General features: G+C 38.3%; 1 protein-coding gene across 13 annotated transcripts in view; it reads right to left on the bottom strand.

Annotated features, from left to right (window-relative positions):
* Positions 1-1,609: 1,609 nt before the first annotated feature.
* The window catches only part of TENM3 (teneurin transmembrane protein 3), a 419,436-nt gene continuing 398,494 nt past the window's right edge, over positions 1,610-22,551 (bottom strand). For all 13 annotated transcript variants that reach the window (XM_074905787.1, XM_074905788.1, XM_074905789.1 and 10 more), the window contains 6 exons: positions 21,019-21,194; positions 20,071-20,306; positions 14,273-14,569; positions 11,462-13,073; positions 8,587-8,717; positions 1,610-5,188 (listed from right to left, as the gene is read on the bottom strand). In XM_074905787.1, coding sequence (XP_074761888.1) covers positions 4,433-5,188; positions 8,587-8,717; positions 11,462-13,073; positions 14,273-14,569; positions 20,071-20,306; positions 21,019-21,194 — 3,208 coding nt within the window. In that variant the 3' untranslated portion in view covers positions 1,610-4,432. The remainder of the gene's footprint in view (positions 5,189-8,586; positions 8,718-11,461; positions 13,074-14,272; positions 14,570-20,070; positions 20,307-21,018; positions 21,195-22,551) is intronic.

Below are 22,551 nucleotides of genomic sequence, written 5' to 3'. Positions count from 1 at the left end.
TTAGTGTTTTGACTTTTTTTAGAGGTCTAGCTTGGGCACTCATACATTTAAATTTGCCTCATATGGTCACTTCACCACAAAGCTGAAAACTTCAGAGGAAAAAAATTAAAGTCTTCAGCTCTGTCCATCAGCACAACAGCTATAGACCATGTGTTCCTTTTTTCCGAGGGAGGGAAAATTGGCACCTACCCATCAATTAGCTGGTTTTCATTTTGGCTTTTTTTTTGGATCACTGAGCCCCAGCAACTTGTGTGTGCAGTCAAAGATCAATTTAATTTTATAAGCATTGCATATTTAGCCCTTAGCACTAATTGGCTGTAGATGAGAAGCTGATCAGTCTGGTCGGTTGGGATGTGGCTTTGCAGTTAGGGGTATGATTTGACTACGCCTGTGCTGTTCAGTTTATGCTGTGTGATGGTTTCTGCTTTGGCTTATTTTTAACCCTGGCAGCTTCTAATAAGTGTCAAATAAGCAGCTTCTAATAAGCAGCTTAGAAGCTGTTTCTAATAAGTGTATTTGCTTTGTGTTTCCCATCCCCAAAGAGTTGCACACTAGTCTCTTCCTCTTTTTCTTAAAGGTTCTCAAGCTGGCCATATGTATAGCTGTAGCTTGCCATTCTGGAGCTAGCAGTAAAACAACATATTAACACTTTTAGATTATTTTTCTTTTTTTTCTGAAAACAGAATTCAAACATTTTGTCATCTCAGAGTCTCTGCGAATGCCTATTCTCTCATAGACAATAATTTTCAACTGTTACTTTATGCAGTGTTTTTTCTTTTACAGTCTTTCAGCAGCCACTTTAAGAGTGCCTCTGAAGAGAGTGGCAGTGGTAACCGGCTTTTTTTTCCCTTGTCAAATGCAAATCTCTCACCTCCCAAGTGTGAACATTCAAAGCTCTCTTACTGGCTTTTTTTTTTAAAAAACAAACAAACAAACAAAAACCGAACAACCCCCCCCTCCCCAAAATTAGGCCACAGTTAGCTAAGCAGAGTGACCTGATTCGTGCTGGATCAACATGTTATCAACTTGCGGTTGTCACTACAAAGTGAGTGTGGTGAAGTCTGCCTGTTCCAACTAAAATCAAAGCAGACTCTTGACATATAGCAGTGCTGAAGTCAGCAGTTTCTGCAAAGTGGGTCTAAATGCAGATTGAAGGATCTCTTCTGTGTATATATGTAACTACCAGTGCCAACCTATTTATTTATAATCAGATACTTTTTGTTGTGTTTTTACTCAGGGGGACATGAGAGAAAACAGTTCTACGTGATTTTTTTTGTTCTTTGGCTTTTCCTTATCTACCAAAAATTTGGCTTTGTGAGGTATATTTAATGTTTTCTCTAAAGCAGACCACCCGAGAGATCCCATGGAGTAATTCACTTTGCTGAGTTAGCAGGTGAGGCCACTGGACAGAGTCAAAAAAGATACGGTCAACTGTGAAACAAATGAATCAATACCAGTGCAACTGGATCAGTCTGCGTCTTCCGATACGTTACAAGCAATGGCAGAGATGCAATATAGATGCAATAAATCTGACATACATATTTAAAAAACAAATATAAACACACACACACACACACACATTGGGTTGGCTTTTATTGGAAAGCCTAGATGCAATCTATACTTATCAATTTGTGGAAAATTCAGGACACATATAAAGTTAAGAAGGCAAATTAAAAGAACAATACAAATCAGACGAAATATACATCTCAAAATATCAGGATAGCATTTCGACTGGCATTGCCTAAAATACTTAGAGTCTCCTTTTTTATTTTTTTTGTAATATGCTTCTTTTAATTATGCATATTTTTTCTTTAAAAAGATCTTCTGTTTATATATTCCCCAAGGTCACTATTTCCTGCAGGAGCATGTCCAGATCACAAGTCTTTTTTAGCAAGAAATAGGCTCATTATACCTACTAACAAGGCCACTAATTGGCTTGATTTGACTTTATCCAAAATGATCACCAACATATACTGTAATTTGTTGTTTACGGGTGCCAGAACAAAGGAGAAGGAACTGGTACACGTCAAGTAGAAGATATATTTCATTGTTGACATGTTATACAAGCTTTTCATATTCAAACAGAACAGAAACATTTGACATAATTTAGAATATGAGCCTATTTCAACAGAGAGCACTTACAGCATGCTAAATACAGTGCTGTGGAAGAGCCACCCAACAGAACTGCAAACACCTAGCATTTTACATCTTTAGAAAGAATATGCAGATCAATGACACGCCTCTGGGGTCTGACATATCATCCTCTCTAAATTTAGGGCCCTCAAGACTTCAAGGGTGAAAATACTAACAACTAATCTGTGCTTTCATTCTAATAGATGATCAGCATTCATTATATGTGTAATTAGTTCTGTATGTTCTACCAAATACACACATACAGTAATAGCACTGATACCGTAGATTCGGTAGCAACTTGGCTGGGAGAAATTCAAATCTGTTTATCAAACAATCCTAATGTGCAATTTAGAGTATGTAATACCATAGACTCTCAGAATACAAAGCAGTTAGAAAACTATTTTTATTACATCCACTTGAACCATTCATAGTTAAGACACGTTCACTTACTATGTTTTGTCATTATAATACATGGATAGAAATACTGTGTATATTTCAATGAACATCAAAAAACCCCAATTTTGTCTCATCTTAAAAATATTTATTTTTTGTGGCTGAATTTAGTGCTCATGAGAGTAAAGCTCTAAGAATGGTTTCAGCCAAGATGTAGAACAGATGCCATAGATGCCACCACAGGCTTCCTATAAGGAACCAGCTGCACACTTCAGTTCTGTCCTGCAGCAAATATACTGGGCCTTGGAGCAGAGCATGCCAAATCTATGCAGTGGTCTGGAGATGCAGCCTAGGCACTAGAATTGGACCTTCCTCTCCATCCCCAGGTTCAGTGTTCACAGTAATGGGATTTGATCTGCCAGCTGAAGGCCAGGAAATGAACCTACTGAACAGCCTGCCTGCCTAAAGAGCAATTCTGTAGCATCAGGTCAGAGGTACGCTTCTTCTATCTGGAGTTATTAACATCTAAAAGAGTTGTATTATACAGAAGACAAAGTTGACATAACTGGATGAAACTACATCATTTCTTCTTCTTCTACATACAATTTGCCAAGCACCTGAGACACTATTCTCTCCATTGTGAAACAAAGCTTCTAAAAAAACAACAGAAACCCCACCTGGTATGAATAAATGTCCATTTATTACGTTAGGGCTGGAAAAAGACAAGGAAAACCCAACCTATTAAAGTCTTCCATCATAATAAACGAGACTTATTTGGTTACTGTGCCTTCTAACAATGACTGATGAAGTGGCACTGGCCTGGGTGACAGGAGAGGTACAGGAGGGGAGGGAGCTGCGGTCTGATTCAGCCAGCCACTTTGGAGTGTCCCATCCTATCAGCTGAGTGATAGATGCACAGCTTTAAACCTAATACAAAAATATTAACACTTTTGGACATTAGTCATCACTGTTATATCTCTACAATATAATCCTTTATACTGTACAGCTATAACATAAAAGGTGCAATTCCTTTTTCTTTAAAAAAATCACACACAGCACATGTTTTTATGATTTTATTTTTAAGTATAAACTTTTTTAAACACTTTACATAAATTAACTCCTCTGAGACTAATATTTGATGTACAGTAAATTGTAATTCATATAAAAATCCATAAACAACTTGTCTCACATAATTTACAAAAAAATCAGGGTTTCCTTTGCTTATCTGCAACAAGGATTCTACTTGCCATTTCCCCCCCAAGGCAAACCATGTTAGCATTGTAAAATCCATTATTAAATTCCCATGGTAGCATAAGTCATTTGTGCCAATGTCCTTTTAGAAAGCAGCACAGTTTAAAGCAGTTGGGTTGTCTATAAACTGTAATTTTTGCCCCACGTTTTAAAATTAACAGATACATACCACATCCTATGCAGTGAGAAAGAGAGAGAAAAGGAGAGAGAGAAAGAGAGAGACTACTTTTCGTAAGCAAAGGTCAACAATTCAGTAATATTTGGAAACACTGTATGGGTCTGTATCTTAATTAAATACAGTGCCTCAAAGGAACAGACAGCCTGTTGCAAAATCTGTAGGCCTTTTTCCTTTTTCTTCTTTTTTTTTTAATACTTTTCAGTCCAACTTGAGTGCAGCGATATGCATATGTAAACATACTCTTTAAAGCAGATCACCTTTAAGGTCATTGAGAAAAAAAAAAGTTTTGTCATTAGCAGTATCATTCTTCAGGAAGGCGCTCTTTTCATTACAGAGTCTGTTCGGATTGTGCTACAGAAAAAATCTGAGCAAAGATGTAAGCTTAGGCTCAAGTAGTAATGCAGCAAAACAGTTTGGTCTCCTTTTTAGAAGACACTGGTACACAGTCTCTTTGGCAGCCTGAGCTAAGCCAGTGTGTTACCTCTTTCCTATCTCACTTTGTCTGAGGAACTGTATATTATTAGCGCTGTCTGCTAATTCTGGATATTGCTCCACAGAGAGTACATAGTACCCATCGTATCCTTGTACCTTTCCAGCACTTAGCAACTGCCTCTTTTCTCCTTCTGTCCACAACCTGGCGCCTTCCTCTCCATCCCTTACTCTCTGTTGTTCTCTGGCCCAGGCACTGGAAAGAGCTCTTTGCCTGGCTTGCTCCAGTATTCGGGCCTTTTCCTCATCAAGTGTCATGCCATAGCGGACGTGAAGCGCTAAAGCACCGTACTGCATTTCAACATCAGCAAACCTACGAGTCCTGCCATTTACCACAGTGGTGGACTGGGAAACAGTGACGTTGATGCCATTCTCCAGGGCCTTCCGCCCACTTGTCAGCCTCAGTGTCCCAAGGTCACTCTCGGGGGAGGTGGTCTTGATAAAATAGTGCGTGTCCTTTCCCTCAACAGTGAAATGCAAGTTTTCTAGGTAGTAGGCATTGTTCAGAACAGCTGCCACTTTTATGCAGTCCTCATTTGCAATGTTGAGCACATTTGTTTGTACTTTGCCTTGATTGACAGCGAGCATCACCCCCTTCCCAATCAGAGACTTCACCGTAGCAAACCACAGCCATGACTTCTCTCCACTGGATTTCCGTCTGCTGACCTGCACTTCTGCCATCTTTCCCAGGGAAAGGAAAGCCTTTGCTTGTCTCACCACTTGTTGTTGCACTCCAGAAATTGGCTGTAAACAAGAACAGACAGAAGTTTTACCAGCCATCTGTAGCCCTCTAGATGCCAAACAGCCAGGCTTTCTTGGTGTGCTGCCCGTGGACGACAACAGGATATGCCACAACTGACAGTGCCAAGGAGTTAATTAAATCTACATACTGCTTGTTCTGCTGAGTTACAAGACTATTTTGTTTGATAACGTTCAGTGTTTTTTCTCTTTGTCTCCCTGAGAACCTGCACAAAACGAAGATTTAACTTCTGAGGCTACTTACTGGGCGGCACAGGACAGACCTTTGCAATACTAATACTTAATATGGGTGACAGCAGTCTTACTACGGTGTCATCTCATCCTCTGAGCTTGTTCAGCTGTGATTCCTGTCTACCATAAGTCCATCCAAATTCAGGAGATTTTTGCAGGTTACACAGCTGTGCTCTAGAATTGGAACAAGCCCTTCTTTACGCTAAGTCAGGAGATAGAGACTCTCAGGTAGCTGCAATCTGAGACCAAATTGCAGGGAGGCTCTCATAACCCCTCAATCTGCTAAAGGAAGGAAGGGAATCGAACTGTAATGATAGTCTTTCTTTAGAGTAAAAAGAGAAGGAAGCAAATGGTACAGAGCAGTGTGATAGAATACTGAGGACAGATACCTCTTCTTGCAAATACTTGCAGAAGCTGATAAAAAGAGCTGTGGGAAAAGGGTGTGGCCAACTCAGCTGCGTGAGCTTCCATTTCACTCCAAGTACCAGCATGCTGCCTAAAAGACATGAGCAGCTTCTCCCCACAAAACTTCAGACAGGTGCAATCCTGAATAAAGCAGAGTGCTTTGCTGACAACTACCAAAGACAAGGGGCAATGAATGAACCAATGGGCAAGTCTAAAATACGCTTGCTTGGTATTGCAATTGCATTTGCATTGGTATTCCGTATTTTAATGTATCTATCTGGGGTGTTCTTGTTGAAAAGTTGTGTGTAAAAAGGGAGGGAAATAAGAGATGTAATTGTGAGGTGGAAGAGCGTAAGATGGAAAAGCTAGGATAGGAGAAGCTGTTAAAGAAGTTTACTTTGACTGTTAAGAGCTATATGTAGCCCAGTATGCCAGATGCACTCTTGGTAAAGAGAGAGGGTAGCTGCAGAACGGGACCTGCCAGCATAACTACTGTGCTTAGCCAGAACAGCTAGAAGAGCAGGAGCAGCTAGCAGGAATGGTTAGCTTAGCAGGGCAGCACACATCAACTGTGGTTGAGATGAGACCTTACAACTGTGCAGAATAGGCACATCTTATCTGTCTAACCCTGGGTCTTAAGCTACAAGCAGTGAATGAGCTAGTATTGACAGAGGTGGGGAGCAGACAGCTGCCCTAGCAGTTGTCTCAGTAGGAAATAAAAATTTAGATAGGTTTGGCCGCGTTTTTGAAAAGGAGTACTTAGTTTCTGTAGATGATCCAGTTTATCTTTCAGCTGACCCCTTCTCCCTTCAGTAAAATACTGCTTAACCCATGTGATTCATTGCTGAAAAATGAGGCAAAAACCTGTTTAGTTTTCCCAAATTTCTGGGTGAGAGACCAAGCAGGAGACATTAATAGACTCCTACATCCTTAATTTAGCCTTGCTTCTAATCAAAGCCAGCAAAGGGCTTGCAAAGGCTTCTCTGCTCTGGCACGAGGGCAGGTTTCTGGAGGGGACAGTTCCTCAGGGAATTATGAATTGACTTGGACTCTCAACTTTTCTTGAATGTGGCAGATTCCAGCCTGCACTTGCTAACAAGTATGGATTTCAGCTGTTGTAAATCCTGTGTGAAAGCCATTGAGCACAAAATACATTCTAGACAGCACGCTCATCAGTGAGATGCTATAGCAACTTCATAATGACAAAGTTTGTTTATTTTTAACATGTAACCTCAGAGCTCTGAAGCAAAACCTCAGAGCTGGATAAAGCTCACTCCAGAATGTTTCAAAATACTAAGTGGTTTGTGTGTTTACTTCTGGCTCCTGGTTGCATTTGCTTGTTCAACAGTGAATATCATAGTCACAGATTCTTCCTACCTCAGAATTTTGATTCTTTGTTTTCCTCCCACTTCTTTCTCTCTCTGTCACGTCACATGCCCCTGGCACTCCTCACATTGTTGAGCTCTTTCACATTGTTGAGCTCTTTCCTGAAGACTTCTGACAACTAGCTGTCTGCTCTCTTCTCTTTGACCAGACTGTTTCTCTTCTTGATGCACCTTTGCTGGTGTTAGTGGATAACTGCATTCTTTAGCATTTGAGCTCTAAATAAACAGCCTTTGACAGTTCTTCACAGCCATGCCTGATGACAGGTCTCTTATCTCCTGATACAACCAACTTGCCTGGAGTACTTGCAGTGTTCCTCCACTGCTTCTGCTGCTCATGAGAGACACTATTCTCATGCTGTTTCCCTGCTACTCAATCCTTGGCTATTAAAAATATATGTATATATTTAGTGGGTCACTTCATGCATGCAAAATTAGCTTCCATATGCTCCCTTCTGCTGGGCCATGCTTCTAATGATTTTTTGGCCTTAATTAGGTTGTAAGACTCTTCAAGATCATATTATCTTTTAATCTTGTAAAGTTCTCTATCATGATTCTTGTAAAAAGAGATCTGGTTTTGACTGCTCACAATGGGATTATCCGTTTTACTGTCTCTTAACACTTCCTTCTTAACTGAGAACTGTAGGATTTTTGAGAGCATAGGTCTTTGATTTTTGAATAAATTTGATTCGTAAATATAATTTTCTTAAATAGCAGATTTAGATTTTAACTTCCACATTTGTTTCTTCCATAATTTAAAACTGTAGCAGGTTTTCAGGACTGAAGTTCTTTTTTTCCTCCCAAAGAACTTTTTAAGCACCTGGAGTTTTGGTTTTATGTAATGTAATGGGTTTTACCTCAGGTAATTTCATTTTCAATATTTTATCTTTACATATAAAACATGGTTAATATTAAAGAGAAGTAAAATTGTAGTGGTGCGTGGTATGCATAATTTATATCACCCATTCTTCTGTTTATTTCAGTCTATTTTTTACTACAGTGTTCAGTTTCTGCCTTCAGGCATAGTATTCATACAAATCTCTCCAGCTTCTGCTACGAAACTTAGATATCTTTAAAAGGTCTTAAACTTCTTTTCATTGATTATTGTCTTTCTGAATTTTTATTATTGCTGAAAGCAAACAAAAGCTTATTTAAAATGGTACCTAACTTAGCAAATCTGTGAGAAAAAACACCATCTGTAATTTCTTAAATTCTTCTGAAAGTAGATAAAAATGAGAGGTTTGAAAAGCACTGTTCTGATTTAACTTAGCAAGTAATCCTGTCAGGACTATCCATGTCTAATAAGATCTTAACAGAGGGAACATTCTGTCTTGTTCCATTTGTATGTTTAGTTTTGTTTCTTACTGGTATGTCCTCCCATTGCTGGCTCTTCACAAGTTCGTAAGAAGGTTCTGTTAAATCAAATTTCGGAACAGGGAAACCAGGAATGGCATTGTGCAGATGGAAGCCAAATGTCACCAGCCAGCTGTTAACATCTAAAAGAGAAATATTAAAAAAAAAAAAGAAAAATATTAGAATTGTTCTGTATTTTGCAATCAATTTTTGCATGAAATAGCTTTTGGCATGGTTGATTTCCTTCTGTAATGTGAAAATTATTCAACAGTCCTCAGTTTGGTATATGTGGTTTAGATTTGTGCTACAGCTAGAATAGCAAGCCTATACAGAAAACTTGAAGTTCTAAACTTACAAGAAAACATCTAGTTCCATGTCAGAGCTGCACTCTGCTCATTTGAAAGGTATTGCAGGTTTCAGCAATTCTGAAGGCCTCAGTGATGTCCAGAAAAACTACAGGAACACAATTAATGTGAGATCTCCTTCTAATATAGCTTAAACTAATTGGGATTTCATGGTCAGGCTGAACATGCTTTATGTCGCACCATCATCATCAATACTTTAAAACCTAGTAAAAAAGATAAAGTACTGCAGAGCACATCCTGTCCTTTTGTCCTTTTGTTATGTATGTGTTCCTGTAATGTTTTCACACTAGCCCTGAAATAATACCTATATGGTCAATTACCTTTTAAATGATTTGGCCAATATTTTATGTTGATTCAAGAGAAATCTTGCCCTCTTCAAGATGAAGTTGGGCCAATGAAATTAAAAGCTAATGAAATGTATTACAGTTGCATCAGTAAGCAGATAGGATATGAAATTAGCATTAGATAACATTATTTATGATACATTTTGTGTTCTGTTAAGAATAAATAAATTAGGGATGCCAATAATTAATTAGTTAACAATTGTTGGGCAAGAATGGGTGCTCTGCCTTGTTTCTGAATAACCTATCTTTCAAAAATACTAAGCAGAAGTTGGCAGAATGCTCCTTACCAAGTCTAATAGTTTTCATTTAAGAAAACCCCACGTAAGCGGAACAAGGAACCAAATTTTTCCAAATGTTAAAAGAATAAAAAAATATTTACCTTAAAATAATTTCTAACCTTTCCAGATATGTCTCATGAGGCTCTGCATCTAAAAATGCCAGTCAACCAAATTACTAATTATAATGATAACCTTATATGAGCAGCGTGTGTCTATGTGTTCCATACATCAAAGGTGTTAAGAAAAGAACTAAAACTGTATTTTGAAGGCAATTTTTGAACCAAGTGCATCATTTTCAATGCCACAAAGAATCTGATTGCAACTGCATTCCCTACAGCACATGCTGCTAAAAAAGGACAGATTCAAAGGTCTGTTATTACCCTTGCTCCCAGGCAGCCTGTTAGCAACCCTGTTAACAGCTGCTGTTTGTTAAATTAATGCAAACCCACTTGATTCCCAGGATGCTCTTCTGAGTGGTAGTCTTGCAACTTGTAAGTGGGGCTGAGCCCCTCCTGTTGTTTGGCACTGTCTGTGTAAAATATTCTGTATTATTTACATCTATTCAAATATGAAAATTCAAATGTATCTGAGCCATGCATTTTTTCAGAAACTTCTGGTGACATGCAATCAGCTTTTTTTTTGTACGTAGAACTATGGAAAACACTACACATCACTAACTCTAGACCCACAAAAAGCATATAGGTTCCCTAATAACTCAGCTATACAAGAGGTGGCACATTAGTAGCTTTTTGTTACCAAAAGAGAAGTTCATACTCCTATATCCTACTCCTTCCCTGCTCCTGGCCGTGTACTCATTACTTTGTGCTGGCCCTGGACCTTACTGGTCTTCTCTTTCTTAGCCCATTTACATTAGTAGTCTTGCAAAAACCTACCCTGGCAAATATCAACCAACTTTTAGTGAATATTTTCTGCTATGTTAATGAGTTAAACTGGTCACAGAAAGACCCCTCCATGTCCTTGCTACTTTAAAGTCTTACTCCCTCTTGTCTTTGGTCTTTTTGGTCCATGAATATGCACTTTTTACTGCTCAGTAGCCCAGAGCCATGAAGAAGCCTGACTATTCCACATGTAACAAGAATTCTCATAAACGGTCTCGAGGAGTTCTTACTCCGCTACTTGCTCAAGGAGTCTATTTTTTTCACTATAAGAGCACTGGGTAATGTGTAACAGAATTGGAAGGAGAACCTAGGGCTCCTCTTTCCTCTCTCAACATCTGTAGCTGAGGCACCTTGTGCTATAGTTCAGTCAGTGGGAGAGGAAGAGATGTATTCCTCTGGTACTCCAAAATGGATTTTGGAAAACCTGATCCCTCTGTATACTGAGATGCTTTGAATTATGTTTTTGGATCAACAGTCTAATACTAAAGCACCCTAACGACTTTGTAGGGCACAAGGTTTATGTTTAGTTACCTGAACCTGGAAGCTAATAATGGCCTGTAGATCTTAATCTCTTACACAGGTACCTAAATCAATGTCTAAAGCTACATAAGATATTTTCAAGATCTCCCATTTGCTGTTTCACTATTCCTGATAAATGTGTTTGCTGTAATTATTCTCATTGTTAAGAGCTTAATGCTTCCTCATAAAGAACTTTTCCAAATAGGACATCTTTAGGTACTTCACCAAAATTGTGAATTCCAGTCTAAATTGGATGTCTGCAGTTCCAGCACCCCCAAGCTAAAATAATTTTGTTGATCTGACTCTAGATGCCAGGTACTTTTCTGAACAATTATCGCCCCTGAGAATTTGTTTACTAAGCTTCCCCAGACAATATCCTCAGCCTGTAACCCAGAGAATCAGATACCAGATTATGAGAACACAAAAAGGTAAATTTTTGAGCAAGTGTGAGACAGTCTTACAGTTAAGTAACCTTCTTTTACCTGTGATATAATCCTTCACATCATGTATTTTACTGGCTGGGTTGTTATTTCTAAACATGTACAAATTAAAAGGAGCTGGATCCTTCCCAATTCTCTTCCAGATTTCAATATCAGGAGTTGTCCACCGGCCTGCCAATATGTCATAATCTCTTTCTCCGAAGTGGACTAGCTTGGTCAGTGGGTCATATAAGCCTCCGTGGAATCCGATTACCAGCTGGAAGTCAAGATTAGAGTCGAAATAGATCTCTCCATAAGCAGTGTATTGAATCTGTTTAAGCATGAGACCATTGCTACTGAAAACAGCCAGTGGTGTCCCCGTATTGTCTGATGCAATGTAAAACTCGTCTCCACTGCTAATTTCCATGGCAAAAAGGTGTCCTTGGAGATCGTAGTAAAGAGATGTGATTTCAGAACTAGAGTGGTTATATACATGAGTTATCCTGGTTGGGTAAGTAAGGTCTGCGTAAAAAAACTGGAGGTGCTGTCCAAGACTAGTTTTACTGGAAACTCGTCGTCCAAGTCCATCATAACGGTAAATCACCGTCCACCCACTGCCTTTGCTATAAACTCGAGTAAGAAGGCCCTTTGAACTGTATTCAAAGATTTCAGTACCTCTCTGCCGCAGAAATCCGTCTTCATCTAAGCGGTACTGAACATCGCCTAGTCGAGTTATTCTGTCTCTCAGGTCATAGCGAAGTGGCGTCAAACGGGCACTGCTACTGGGGTTGAGCAAGTGGAGGTTGCCATTCAGGTCATAGTTGTATCGCCACATTATTTTCTCATTCAGATAAACTGTCTGGAGCTGACCATCTACATCATATTCATAAGCATATTTTGTGGTGTTGGCAAATGGCCCGATCTTAATTTCTCTTTTTGTCACTCGTCCCATGTTATCATACTGAATTGTAATCCAATACATTAATGACCGAAATATTTCATACTGAATTTCCTTGATGCGGCCATGTGCATCAAAGTGTTTTGTGTAGGTCATTACAGCTGTCGAAATGATCTGGTTAATATCATAATATATAACTCCAAATTTTCCAAACTGTTCAACTTTGCCAGAGATATCATCAAACTGGTAGAGATCAATAGGCAATGGGGTTTCATTGATGACACCTTGCATGCTAGTCACTCTGAAGCTATTGTCATAGCTGTAGTCAAATCGGGCATTTACCATTCCGTCTTCGCTAAAGCGGAAAATCTGTCTGTCAATCAGTGGGCCAATTTGCCTGTATCTAATGGTGCAGATAAAACCATCGCTTTGGAGGTTTACCGTTTTCAGGACTCCTGCTGTCTCATCATAAGTAAAACTAACTCTTGTACTATCATATAAAATTTCTGAAAGCTTCGTCTGCCGTCTGTACTTGAATAATACTCTTCGGCTTGTCCCCAGGAAAGCAGTTTGAAGGAGCTGCCCTTCTTCATTGTAGTCCATTATAACAGAAGCATTACTTTCTGGGGGGTTGTATATATTCCGGTAATAGCCAATGGAGCGGATAGTCTGCATGGTATGACGAGCAACACTGGGCATGGTGACAGCAGAAAGTCGATCCAACAAATCATATTCAAAGATATACTGTCGTTGGCTATGAAGCAGAAGAACCATTGACTGAAAATTAAGAACAGATTTTTACCATGTGACAAATGGTGGAGTACCCCCCCCAATATACCGATACTATTTCTTCACAAAAATGTGACATTCCCACTTGAGAAAATTATCTCCTCTTTAATTGAGTTATCCTTGACCTTACATGTTGTTAACATCTCCCTGCCTAATTTACTTGGATGCTTAATTGTAAGGGGTTCTGTAATTAGTAGTTCCACATTCATAATTTGCTACTTGTTATGACTGTATCACTCTTTTATCAAGCACTCACAGCTAAACAGCAGATTGTCAATGGATTCAGATAAGTCATGTTTAATATGGAAAGAAGTAAAACTGTCTTAGAGCCATTAACTCACGGGGAGAACAACATATGGGAGATACAATTTCCTCCCTACAATTAGAGATGATTTTGAAGAATTTGAATAGCCTGAGATCTGTGAATACTCTGTTCTTGTTCTGTAAGCTTTTCAGACATAGGCAAAAGAATGGTTTGATTATTTATATCAAAAGGAGCTACTTGGAATTATTCTGACATTTTTCTGATGTGTGGCCATTGTGTATCATAGGTCTTGATTAAATTATGTCTGCAATGACTAGTAAACAGTATTTGCTGAGCCACAGCTTCAACAGAAATACATTTAAACCCCAGAAAGAAATGGCTTCTCTTTTTGCATAGCAGGCATGTAATCTCACAAGGGTGATTTTCACAGAGATTTCTAGAGGGAGAGCTATCATTCAGCAATCATTTTACATAATGAACATTCCTAATTTTTTGCCTATCATTTATTTTGATGCCACAACATATAGCAAGTACAAATTGATAGCTGTAACTATTTAGAAACAAGAGCTTTTCTTGGTAGTGAAAAAAACCAACAGTGAAGAATATACAAATTCTTTTCAACTGAATTACATTGCAGAGATCTAGTCCCTGTACCTTATTTTAAGTGTTAAGATAAAAGGTAAATACAGATGCTTCTTGTTAGTCAGTGGCCTTAATAATTTAAAAACACATCAATTCCTAGCAATTAGCTACAGTGTGATTACATATCTATTGTATAAAACATTCCCCTAGGAATCTCATGTTGATACTTAGAATAATTGAACTGTGCTTCTACAACCTGTTTTTGCTTTGTATGCAGCAGTCAGATGCTGTAGAATTTCAGCACATTCCAATCATTTTGTAAAACCTGAGTGTTCTTTACCTTTTCCAAATATGTGTAACTCCAAGTTTTCCCATCAGCAAACACTCTAGACACTATTCTTCCCTGTCCATCATACTCTATTTTTTCACTAGTCGTCCCTCGCTGTATGCTGCCTATTTGACCTGTGGATGAATAGGTAACATTGACAGCCATCAGCTTGCTGCTTGGTAGCCACAGAGTAGGGTGCCCTGATGTGTCGTAGGCAATCCTCAGAAGAAATTTACGGTGGTCATCGTAGATCTTTTCTGTCTTTGTGGTTCGATCAAAGTCAACTGAAAGGAGGTTTCTGCCATTAACCTTTTTAAAGCAAACAAAATGACACAATCAATCATACTGTTCAAACCCTATCCACCTATTATTTCCACAAAGCTAGCTATTCTTTAAATACCATTTACAGTGATTGATCTGCTCTGTGCGTAAATTATTTTAGCAAGTAAGGCACTATATTAGCATCTACTTTAAAAGGTCTCATTATATGAAGAGATGGCCCATATTTTGTTGCAATGTGTTCTTTCTCGATGCTTGGTTAACTGTTAAGAAAATATTGAAAGATATGCACTGAAAACATCTGTAATAAATGGGTCCATTTCAGCAAACTACTTCTTTTGTAGTCAGTCCGAAGTATATCTAGCAAATTAGTATCAAAACGTATTCTCAGAAATTGCTTGTCCAGCTTATAACAATCACACTAAGAAATGAATCCTAATCCTCCACAGCAAGTATTTTTCAAATACAAACAGTAAATACAAAATTAAGATCTTCAAAAGCATGTTAAATCTTCAGATTAAGATTAAATAGTTTTTAGAACACAGGCTTTCCTCTTCTGGGTGGAATGGAAGTTTAATTCAGAATACCATCCACTGTTGTAACATATTTCTGAGGCTGAAATCCTTAGGAGAGGATTACGTCTTTTGCCTAGCTAACTGACCACTTAAAGCCATAAATGACTGGAAGACTGCTGAACCACTGAAAAACCTTTATAAAGGCTTTGAAGGTTATAACTATTTTGATTTGAAATTAAAGCTTAGCCTAGATACGTTTATGTTGAAAACTATTATTTATATATGTAAACTACAGTGGTTGATATGATTTTCTGTGTAAGACTTTTACATTTAAATATCCCCCACCCTTTAGTGTCCTAAATACACTATCTTTCAGTTTCATTGAATCAGCTCTCATCTTTGTATTTATGAAAGGAAAATGTCTGGTTTTCTTTGCCCATATTGGTATCTTTGTACTTCTCTATTCCCCTCTGCATTGAACTGTTTTTAGTGGTCTCAAACAGACTCCCAGGATTTCTTTGTTCATCTGTAAACTATTTATCAGCTGTGTCTTTTAAAAGTTATTCCAGCTGGGTGTGAAACACTGATAACTAAGATTTTTCAACATTGTATTTGCTAACATATGGGAAGTAGGGAACAAATGGATGTATAGCTATGAGTATTAAGAATTTAAAAAAAAATTCCTTTTCAAGTACTTGCCGCATACATTACAAAGAGGTGAAGAAAGATGGCTAAATAAAATTCAGAAAAGAACAAGAGAATAGATATCCTGACCAAAGTAATGACTGGAGGATTTTTGCATTTTTCAGTGCTGCATGTTCAAAAATCCATATATCGTGGATGTTAGTACTTACAGCCTGAGGCTGATAAGCTTCTAAAAGATCAATATAAATTAGATCCTTTATTATTGGCATAAAAGGTATTAAAGTGCTAGTGATGGGTCATAGGCAAATAAGAAAAAAAATCCTACAAATGCTCAGTTTTGCTTATATCTACCTATCTATCTGCATTACCTTTCTCTTTTTTTAATATGAAATCACTGACATGAGAACAATCTGCACTATCAATTTCAGGACAAAAATCATATTTTCATTTAAATCTAAGTAGGGAACACAAAGTCTAGCAGATGCAAAATAAGCACTTTTATCTATTTAATGAGACATCAAATGTTATTTAAATAGTTTTTTAAGAATTAACGCTACAAGACTGATTCTGGAAGTAGGTTAAACTTAACTATGAAGCATCCCCATTCACTTACTTTTGTCTTTTTTAAAATTTCTTAATTTTCAAGTAGTTTTTCTTCAACTTTTCCAACATCTAATATTTCCTAATTTGCCTAAATTCACTCTTAAATCTTGTTTATCTCTGGCTTTTATTTCTGAGCTTCTCCCACACATGCCTTCATTCATCTCTGCATCTCCCTGCCTGTTTTGCTTCTCTGATTTTTTTCTTCCTTCCTTTCTCTCCATCTTCCCTTCATTATTTTACATTTAATTATGATTTTTATTAATTTTCTTGTCACTGAAGTGAGAATGGGCACTTCTGATTTCTGAATTGGCAAAGAAGGAAGGGTGGTTTTATGATTAAGGCAGATGTCCAAGCCATCATGGTTAATTTCTTGGCTAAGCACATCCTTCCGGTGTAAATTGCAGCAAAGTACTTAATCTGGCTGTCTCACTACCTTATCTGCTAAATGGGATAATAACATCCCTTGCCTTCTCACTTTCCATCTGTCTGGTTTGTGTAAAGGCAGGATACGAGGGGAAAGAAAGGAAATGCCTCTTTCTCCAGCTAGATTCATGCTTCCAGATTCTGCTGATGGAGCTCTTGTATTCAGACATGCGAGCTTTTGGTGAAATTACGGCTGTGTCTGCATAATCTTGTAATACAGATCACAGTTATAATAACAACAAGTTTTGGTGATATAGCCTCTTTCATTGGTCAGTACGGGGCTGGAATAACATATGTCATCTAAAGTACTGTCTTCAACTGAAGCGTTTCTTATCAACAGCTCTGCTACCAAAATGCTTTTACAGCAAAGCTTGGATGTTTTTATTGCGTCTAAGACAGTCATACTCCAAATATATTTGAAACCTCTGGGTTTCATTATGATAAAAATAGTAATTCAGGAAATTTTCAGTGAAGAAACACTTAATGACACAAAACTGAGTCTCTTGACAGTCCCTACCTACCATTCTGCTATGTTTCATTAATTTAGGTGTCCACCTATCCCGCACTGCTTAAACTCCTGTTTTTCTTCCCAGTGAGAAGTATAAAATCTGACTCTGATTCCCCCATTAGGAGTAGAAGTATATTGCTGTGTCTTACAGAGAGATTCAAGAGGTAATGTGAAAACTGGGGATCTCTGTGGAGCTTGGAGCATGCCAGGTCTCAGGAGGAAGCAGAGCAAACTCTTCCTGTGAGTTCCCTCATCTCTGTTACCTGTCTACTCTGGGGGCATCCCTTGAGACAGAGCTCATACCAGTCCCTTTATTTGAGACCCTTGCTCTTGTGAGTAAGGATTTGTCTGGCCTCAATACAAATGCCCTAAAATGGCTCCTTCATGTAGAGTGTCAGGACCTCTGCCAGAGGCTGGTCTACAGACCAAACATACAGGTCCAGGGACAAAACTAGCTTACTGAACAATTACAAAACAAGTCTGAACAAAAGTTAAGGGGGGGTGACATAATTCCTAATTAATTTCTTTATAAAGACAACTAGTAGTGGGTAGAACTAATACAAGATAGAAAACCAAGAGAGTACCTGAGAATGTACTTTGTAATGTTAGATACTGCATATATATAAGCCAGTGAAAGTGTCATATATACGAGTACATTACTGGCAATACATTTTGTCACTGTTTTTTATCTACATTTGTCTTCGCAGCAAAATGTTACTGATATGTCTGTAGATGGAAATGATGAGCTCCCTAAGTTATTCCTGTTCTTCTGTTGTTTTCTTTTTCTACTTTCCTATGTTCCCCCATCCACCCCCAAGCAACATTTCTGTAATATCTTCCCATGTAAATCAATTTCAAAAAACATTCTTTTTTTCTTTGCTGACAAGTTTACTTATTTTGAGGCATTTTTCTCTTATTAGCCCATATTCTCCACCTGCCCTATTTCTTCCATTTATATATACACTTTCAATTACTACTACTTTATCCTACTCTATAATTTCTCACTTTCCCATCAATTTTGTTAAATCTTTTCTTTTTCTCTGCTGTTCCTTTTCTCCTGTTAACTTTTCCAAGTTAAAGTTGCCTATGACACTTCTTTTACCTCTGCACTTGAATGCCAAAACTTTGCTTTCACTTTTGAGAACTGAAACTCTTGTTTCACAGCTGTCCTAGTTTTGGCTGGGATAGAACTAATTTTTTCTTCTTAGTAGCTAGAATAGTGCTGTGCATTGGATTCAGTATGGGATTTGGTATGAGAAGAATACGGATAATGTACTGATGGTTTTAGCTGTTGCTAAGAAATCAAGGACTTTTCAACTTCCCGTGTCCTGCTAGTGTGCCAGGGCACAAGAATCTGGGAGGGAGCACAGCCAAAACAATGGACCCAAACTGGCCAATGGAATATTCCATATCTTACAATATCATGCTCAGTATGTAGATGAGGGTTGATTGGAAAGCTGTATCTCTTCTGGGGTTGTGGTTTTAGCTTTTTTTCTCCTCTGGGATTGCTAGCTGGGAATGGGCTAGGCATCAGTCAGCAGGTGGTGAGCAACTGCATTGTGCATCACTCATTTGTATGTTCTATTACCGTTATTATCATTATTATTTAAATTTTATTTCAGTTATTACATTGTTCTAATCTCAACCTATGAGTCTCCTTACCCTTACCCCTTCAATTCTCTCCCCATCCCCTGGGGCAGGGGCAGAGTGAGCGAGTGGCTGGGTGGTGCTTGGCTGACAGCCAGGATTAAAACATGACACACTGCCGAAACCAAACACCATTGGTATGGTTATTTTATTTTCTCTTGGGTTTTTTTCACAAATGAGTTGGCAGGTGCATTATCCCACTGTGCTATGTAATGACACGCCTATCAACCAGAACCACAAGGATGAGCTCCAGAAGCATGGCTTCCTTTTCCTTATCCATGTAAGACAGCTGCCATAACTAGGTACAAGTATGCTGTTCTTAAGCAGCAGCTACTGCACATAATAATTCTTTCTTATTGGAAAAAATCCATTCTTCTTGCAGATTAAGTGGTAGAGAGGAATATAAGGTGCATGACAGCATTCCTTCCTTTCTGTCCTGAAGGAAGTTATAAACTATTTTAAGATTTAAAATAGCAAGTTACCTCTTAGAAGTTGAGTGGTCTGAAATTAGTTACCTTCATTTGATATTGATTAGTTACCTTCATTGATATTTGGTCTTATTTTAAAGAACTGAATTCAGGTCTAATAGTAAGTCACACCTCTGATGTGGTCTTGAAATGGTACCCAATTTTAAATGCTTAATCTATGTTGTCTTTAGCAAGTGGCTGTCATAAATCGTAGTTTGCTTCCTACTTATATTTCACTCACTATGTAAGAAGAAGAAATGCCAACAAAATGGTAAAGACATATGTTAGAGGAACATGTTGTACACATGCACACACAGTTCAACCCTTTCTACTATAAATAAGTATTAGTACAATTTTAATTTAAATTAAAAAAAAGAAAGAAAATCCTAGGACTGTGCTAACTTACGGTAGAATAATTTAAAACAAGATTCAAAATCCATTGTGTAAATTCAGTACCAGAAGCAAAAACAGAGAAGGAAAGCAAAAAATTATTCTTTTATCCTGACTCATTCCAATGCATTCCAGGCTAAAAACAACAGTTTAAAGTCCACAGAAAAGAGTCAAGGAAAACCAGCCAATAAATGAAGTAATAATAGCTCTACGGTAAGCTTGTCTATGATAAGTATTCTGTGGCTGTTGGATAGCAATACTTCCAGGAATGTATTTACATTTCCTCTCACGTAATGAGAATGCAGTAGATACCACATATGCCTGAGTGCTTACCCGAAGCTTTCGGCCAAACACGTTGACTTTTCCCTGGGCTTGCTCCTTCCGGAATCGCCACTCCACCAGGTTCTGCCCATTCTCCCCTGGGAGGGTCATGTTTCTCTTTGCTACTGTTGGGTTGGCAGCGCCAGCCAACACATGTGGCTCTGTCTGATAGTGTGAGTCCAGGCCGCTGGCATACAGGATTCTCAGGGAGCCATCATAACCAATCTGGTAGCTGTTTCTTAACTGATCTGAAAATGCGAAAAAAGAAAAGCACAGATTGCCTACATGGCTTAAGAGTCTGCCTTTGTCCTGCACGCTTTAGGCAATATGTGCATGTAACATCTTGACTTCACATAACTGACCTAATGGTAATAAACACCCAGGGTGTGATTAGTAAGAATATCTGTATCGCATGAGAGCACAAATGCCTTTAGGACCTATCTTCAAAGTTGCTTAAACACTTAAGAAAATCCCACCCTCGGAGTATATTCTTTGGACTGGCACAAACCATGTTTTCTGCTGTTTCATTAGGCATTTCTGGCCTAATCTTGAGATTACTATGACTACTGACTTTTTCAAGGATATGGCTAACGGGATGTCACATGCTATTTTAAAGCTAACATCTCACATCACACAATTTCGTCACCTCTTTCCCCTTCAATCCATTTCTTTCTCCTTTCCAAGATTCCCCTTTAATGCAAAGTAGGTATTCTGACTAGTTCCCATAGCTGTTTACAAAAGCAATTTGGTTAGAAAACATATTTAATTCTACTTTCATTGCAACTCCATCTTTCCCAGACCAGTTCTTTCTATGTATGTATAAAACCATGCATGTATCACCCTTTCCTCCAAACACGATATGTCTAATGTTTCCCTCTAATGCATCCTATTGGAGCTGCTTGTACCATAAGAAAACAGTTTTAGGTCAGTATCTGCTGAGAAATCTTTTGTTTACAGTACCTTGAACCATGGTATAGAAAGAATCAATTGATGATAAGTTGGAAGTGATGCTGACATCTTCCTCTCTGCTGGACGATTCAATGTCCACTGTAATGGCCCTTTCCATTTCCCCATGAAGGTTAGTGACAACTCCAGTTGGAAATGTAACATTTGTTAGACGGCCCTCGCTATCATAGCTAAAAAAAAAAAAAAAGAAAAAAAAAGAGTCCAGAAATGATATATAGCAGGAACAAATTGTTTTCATTTACAAGTAAAATGAACAAAAATACCAGCTACTCATATTGTTAAAGCACGTTTGCTTTTTTGTGCATGGGATAGGCACAGCAAAGACTTCAAACGTGCTTTGAAGTAGTCAAAAGACTGCTTAACATACAGGAGCCTCAATGGTGATAGCAAGAGCAAACAGATGGATCTTCAGCTCTGCATATTATTCTTTGAAGTGTGACCAGATCCTGCTGCACATCTAATTCACCATTTCAAAGAAAGCATATTTATTGGTGCTAAATTCAGCAGCATTCTGTACTCGCTCCCTATTATTGGACTAGATTTTACTGTTATTGTAGGAATCCTCAAAATTTTTCATAAAAAGGATATTGTAATAAGAGTGTCTCTTGGGCCTTTCCTTATTCAATGATTATGCAGACCAGCTGCCCTCCTGTTCCTGAGTGCTTAGCATTTCTTGTATTATTAAGAAAAGAATCTGGGGTAATATTTAATCTACTTAAGCTGCTTGTAGCTGGAAATCAGAACACCTAGCATATATAACTCCTTAACTGCCTGTGTATCATAGCTTGAGAACTGTGGCATAAGCCACTCCGGAGATACTTTTTTTTCTGGCTCCATTGACATTTATTTAAACCATCAGCTTTACATCTATTTAATATGAATAGGTAGATACAATTTCTGTATCTGAAGTAGGCCTATGACCTCTAAACCATGTATTTTCTATGCTGTGTTACGTATACTCCATTTGTGCAAGACCCAAGACCATGCTCACATCCAAACATGGACTGTGGCCACAGTATAGAGAGGTAAAGCATTATGTGAGCTTCAGGTCATAAAACTGCCTTTAAGATTAGCTCTTCCAGTACTACAGCCTGGATTTGTCAGCCTAGAAGTTCAGCTGAGGCTCCTCGTTTAGAAGTATAGCCTGTACCTGCAACAGAGAGAAACGTATCCAAAGGGTGATTCCAGGCCCACATAGGACCTGTTTGCGGTCACGAGTTTTCCATCCCTCTCCCAAGACTGTGTAGTGGGAAGCTGAAGGAAGCTTTAGTGTCTTAAAGTAACTAGAACATGACCCTGCAGGTTCTCACAGTGAGCTAGACATTTAATGCTTACAATTATCATCAGAATTGCTCCTTCTGGGAAAGAAATGCAAAACCAAAAAAAAAGAAGCCCAAAAGCCCCATGCATATCACTGAAGCTACAGAAACTCTTTTCTTAAATTGTGAGAATTAATTCCAAACAGTTTTAACCCACAACACGCTTTCTCTGAACAGCATGAGTACTGCAAAGCATTGCTGTAACTGA

Source organism: Athene noctua, chromosome 4, assembly GCF_965140245.1.
Source record: "Athene noctua chromosome 4, bAthNoc1.hap1.1, whole genome shotgun sequence".
Taxonomy (NCBI): Eukaryota; Metazoa; Chordata; class Aves; order Strigiformes; family Strigidae; genus Athene; species Athene noctua.
Note: the sequence above shows the minus strand (reverse complement) of the source record. Positions and strands in the feature narration are given on the sequence as shown.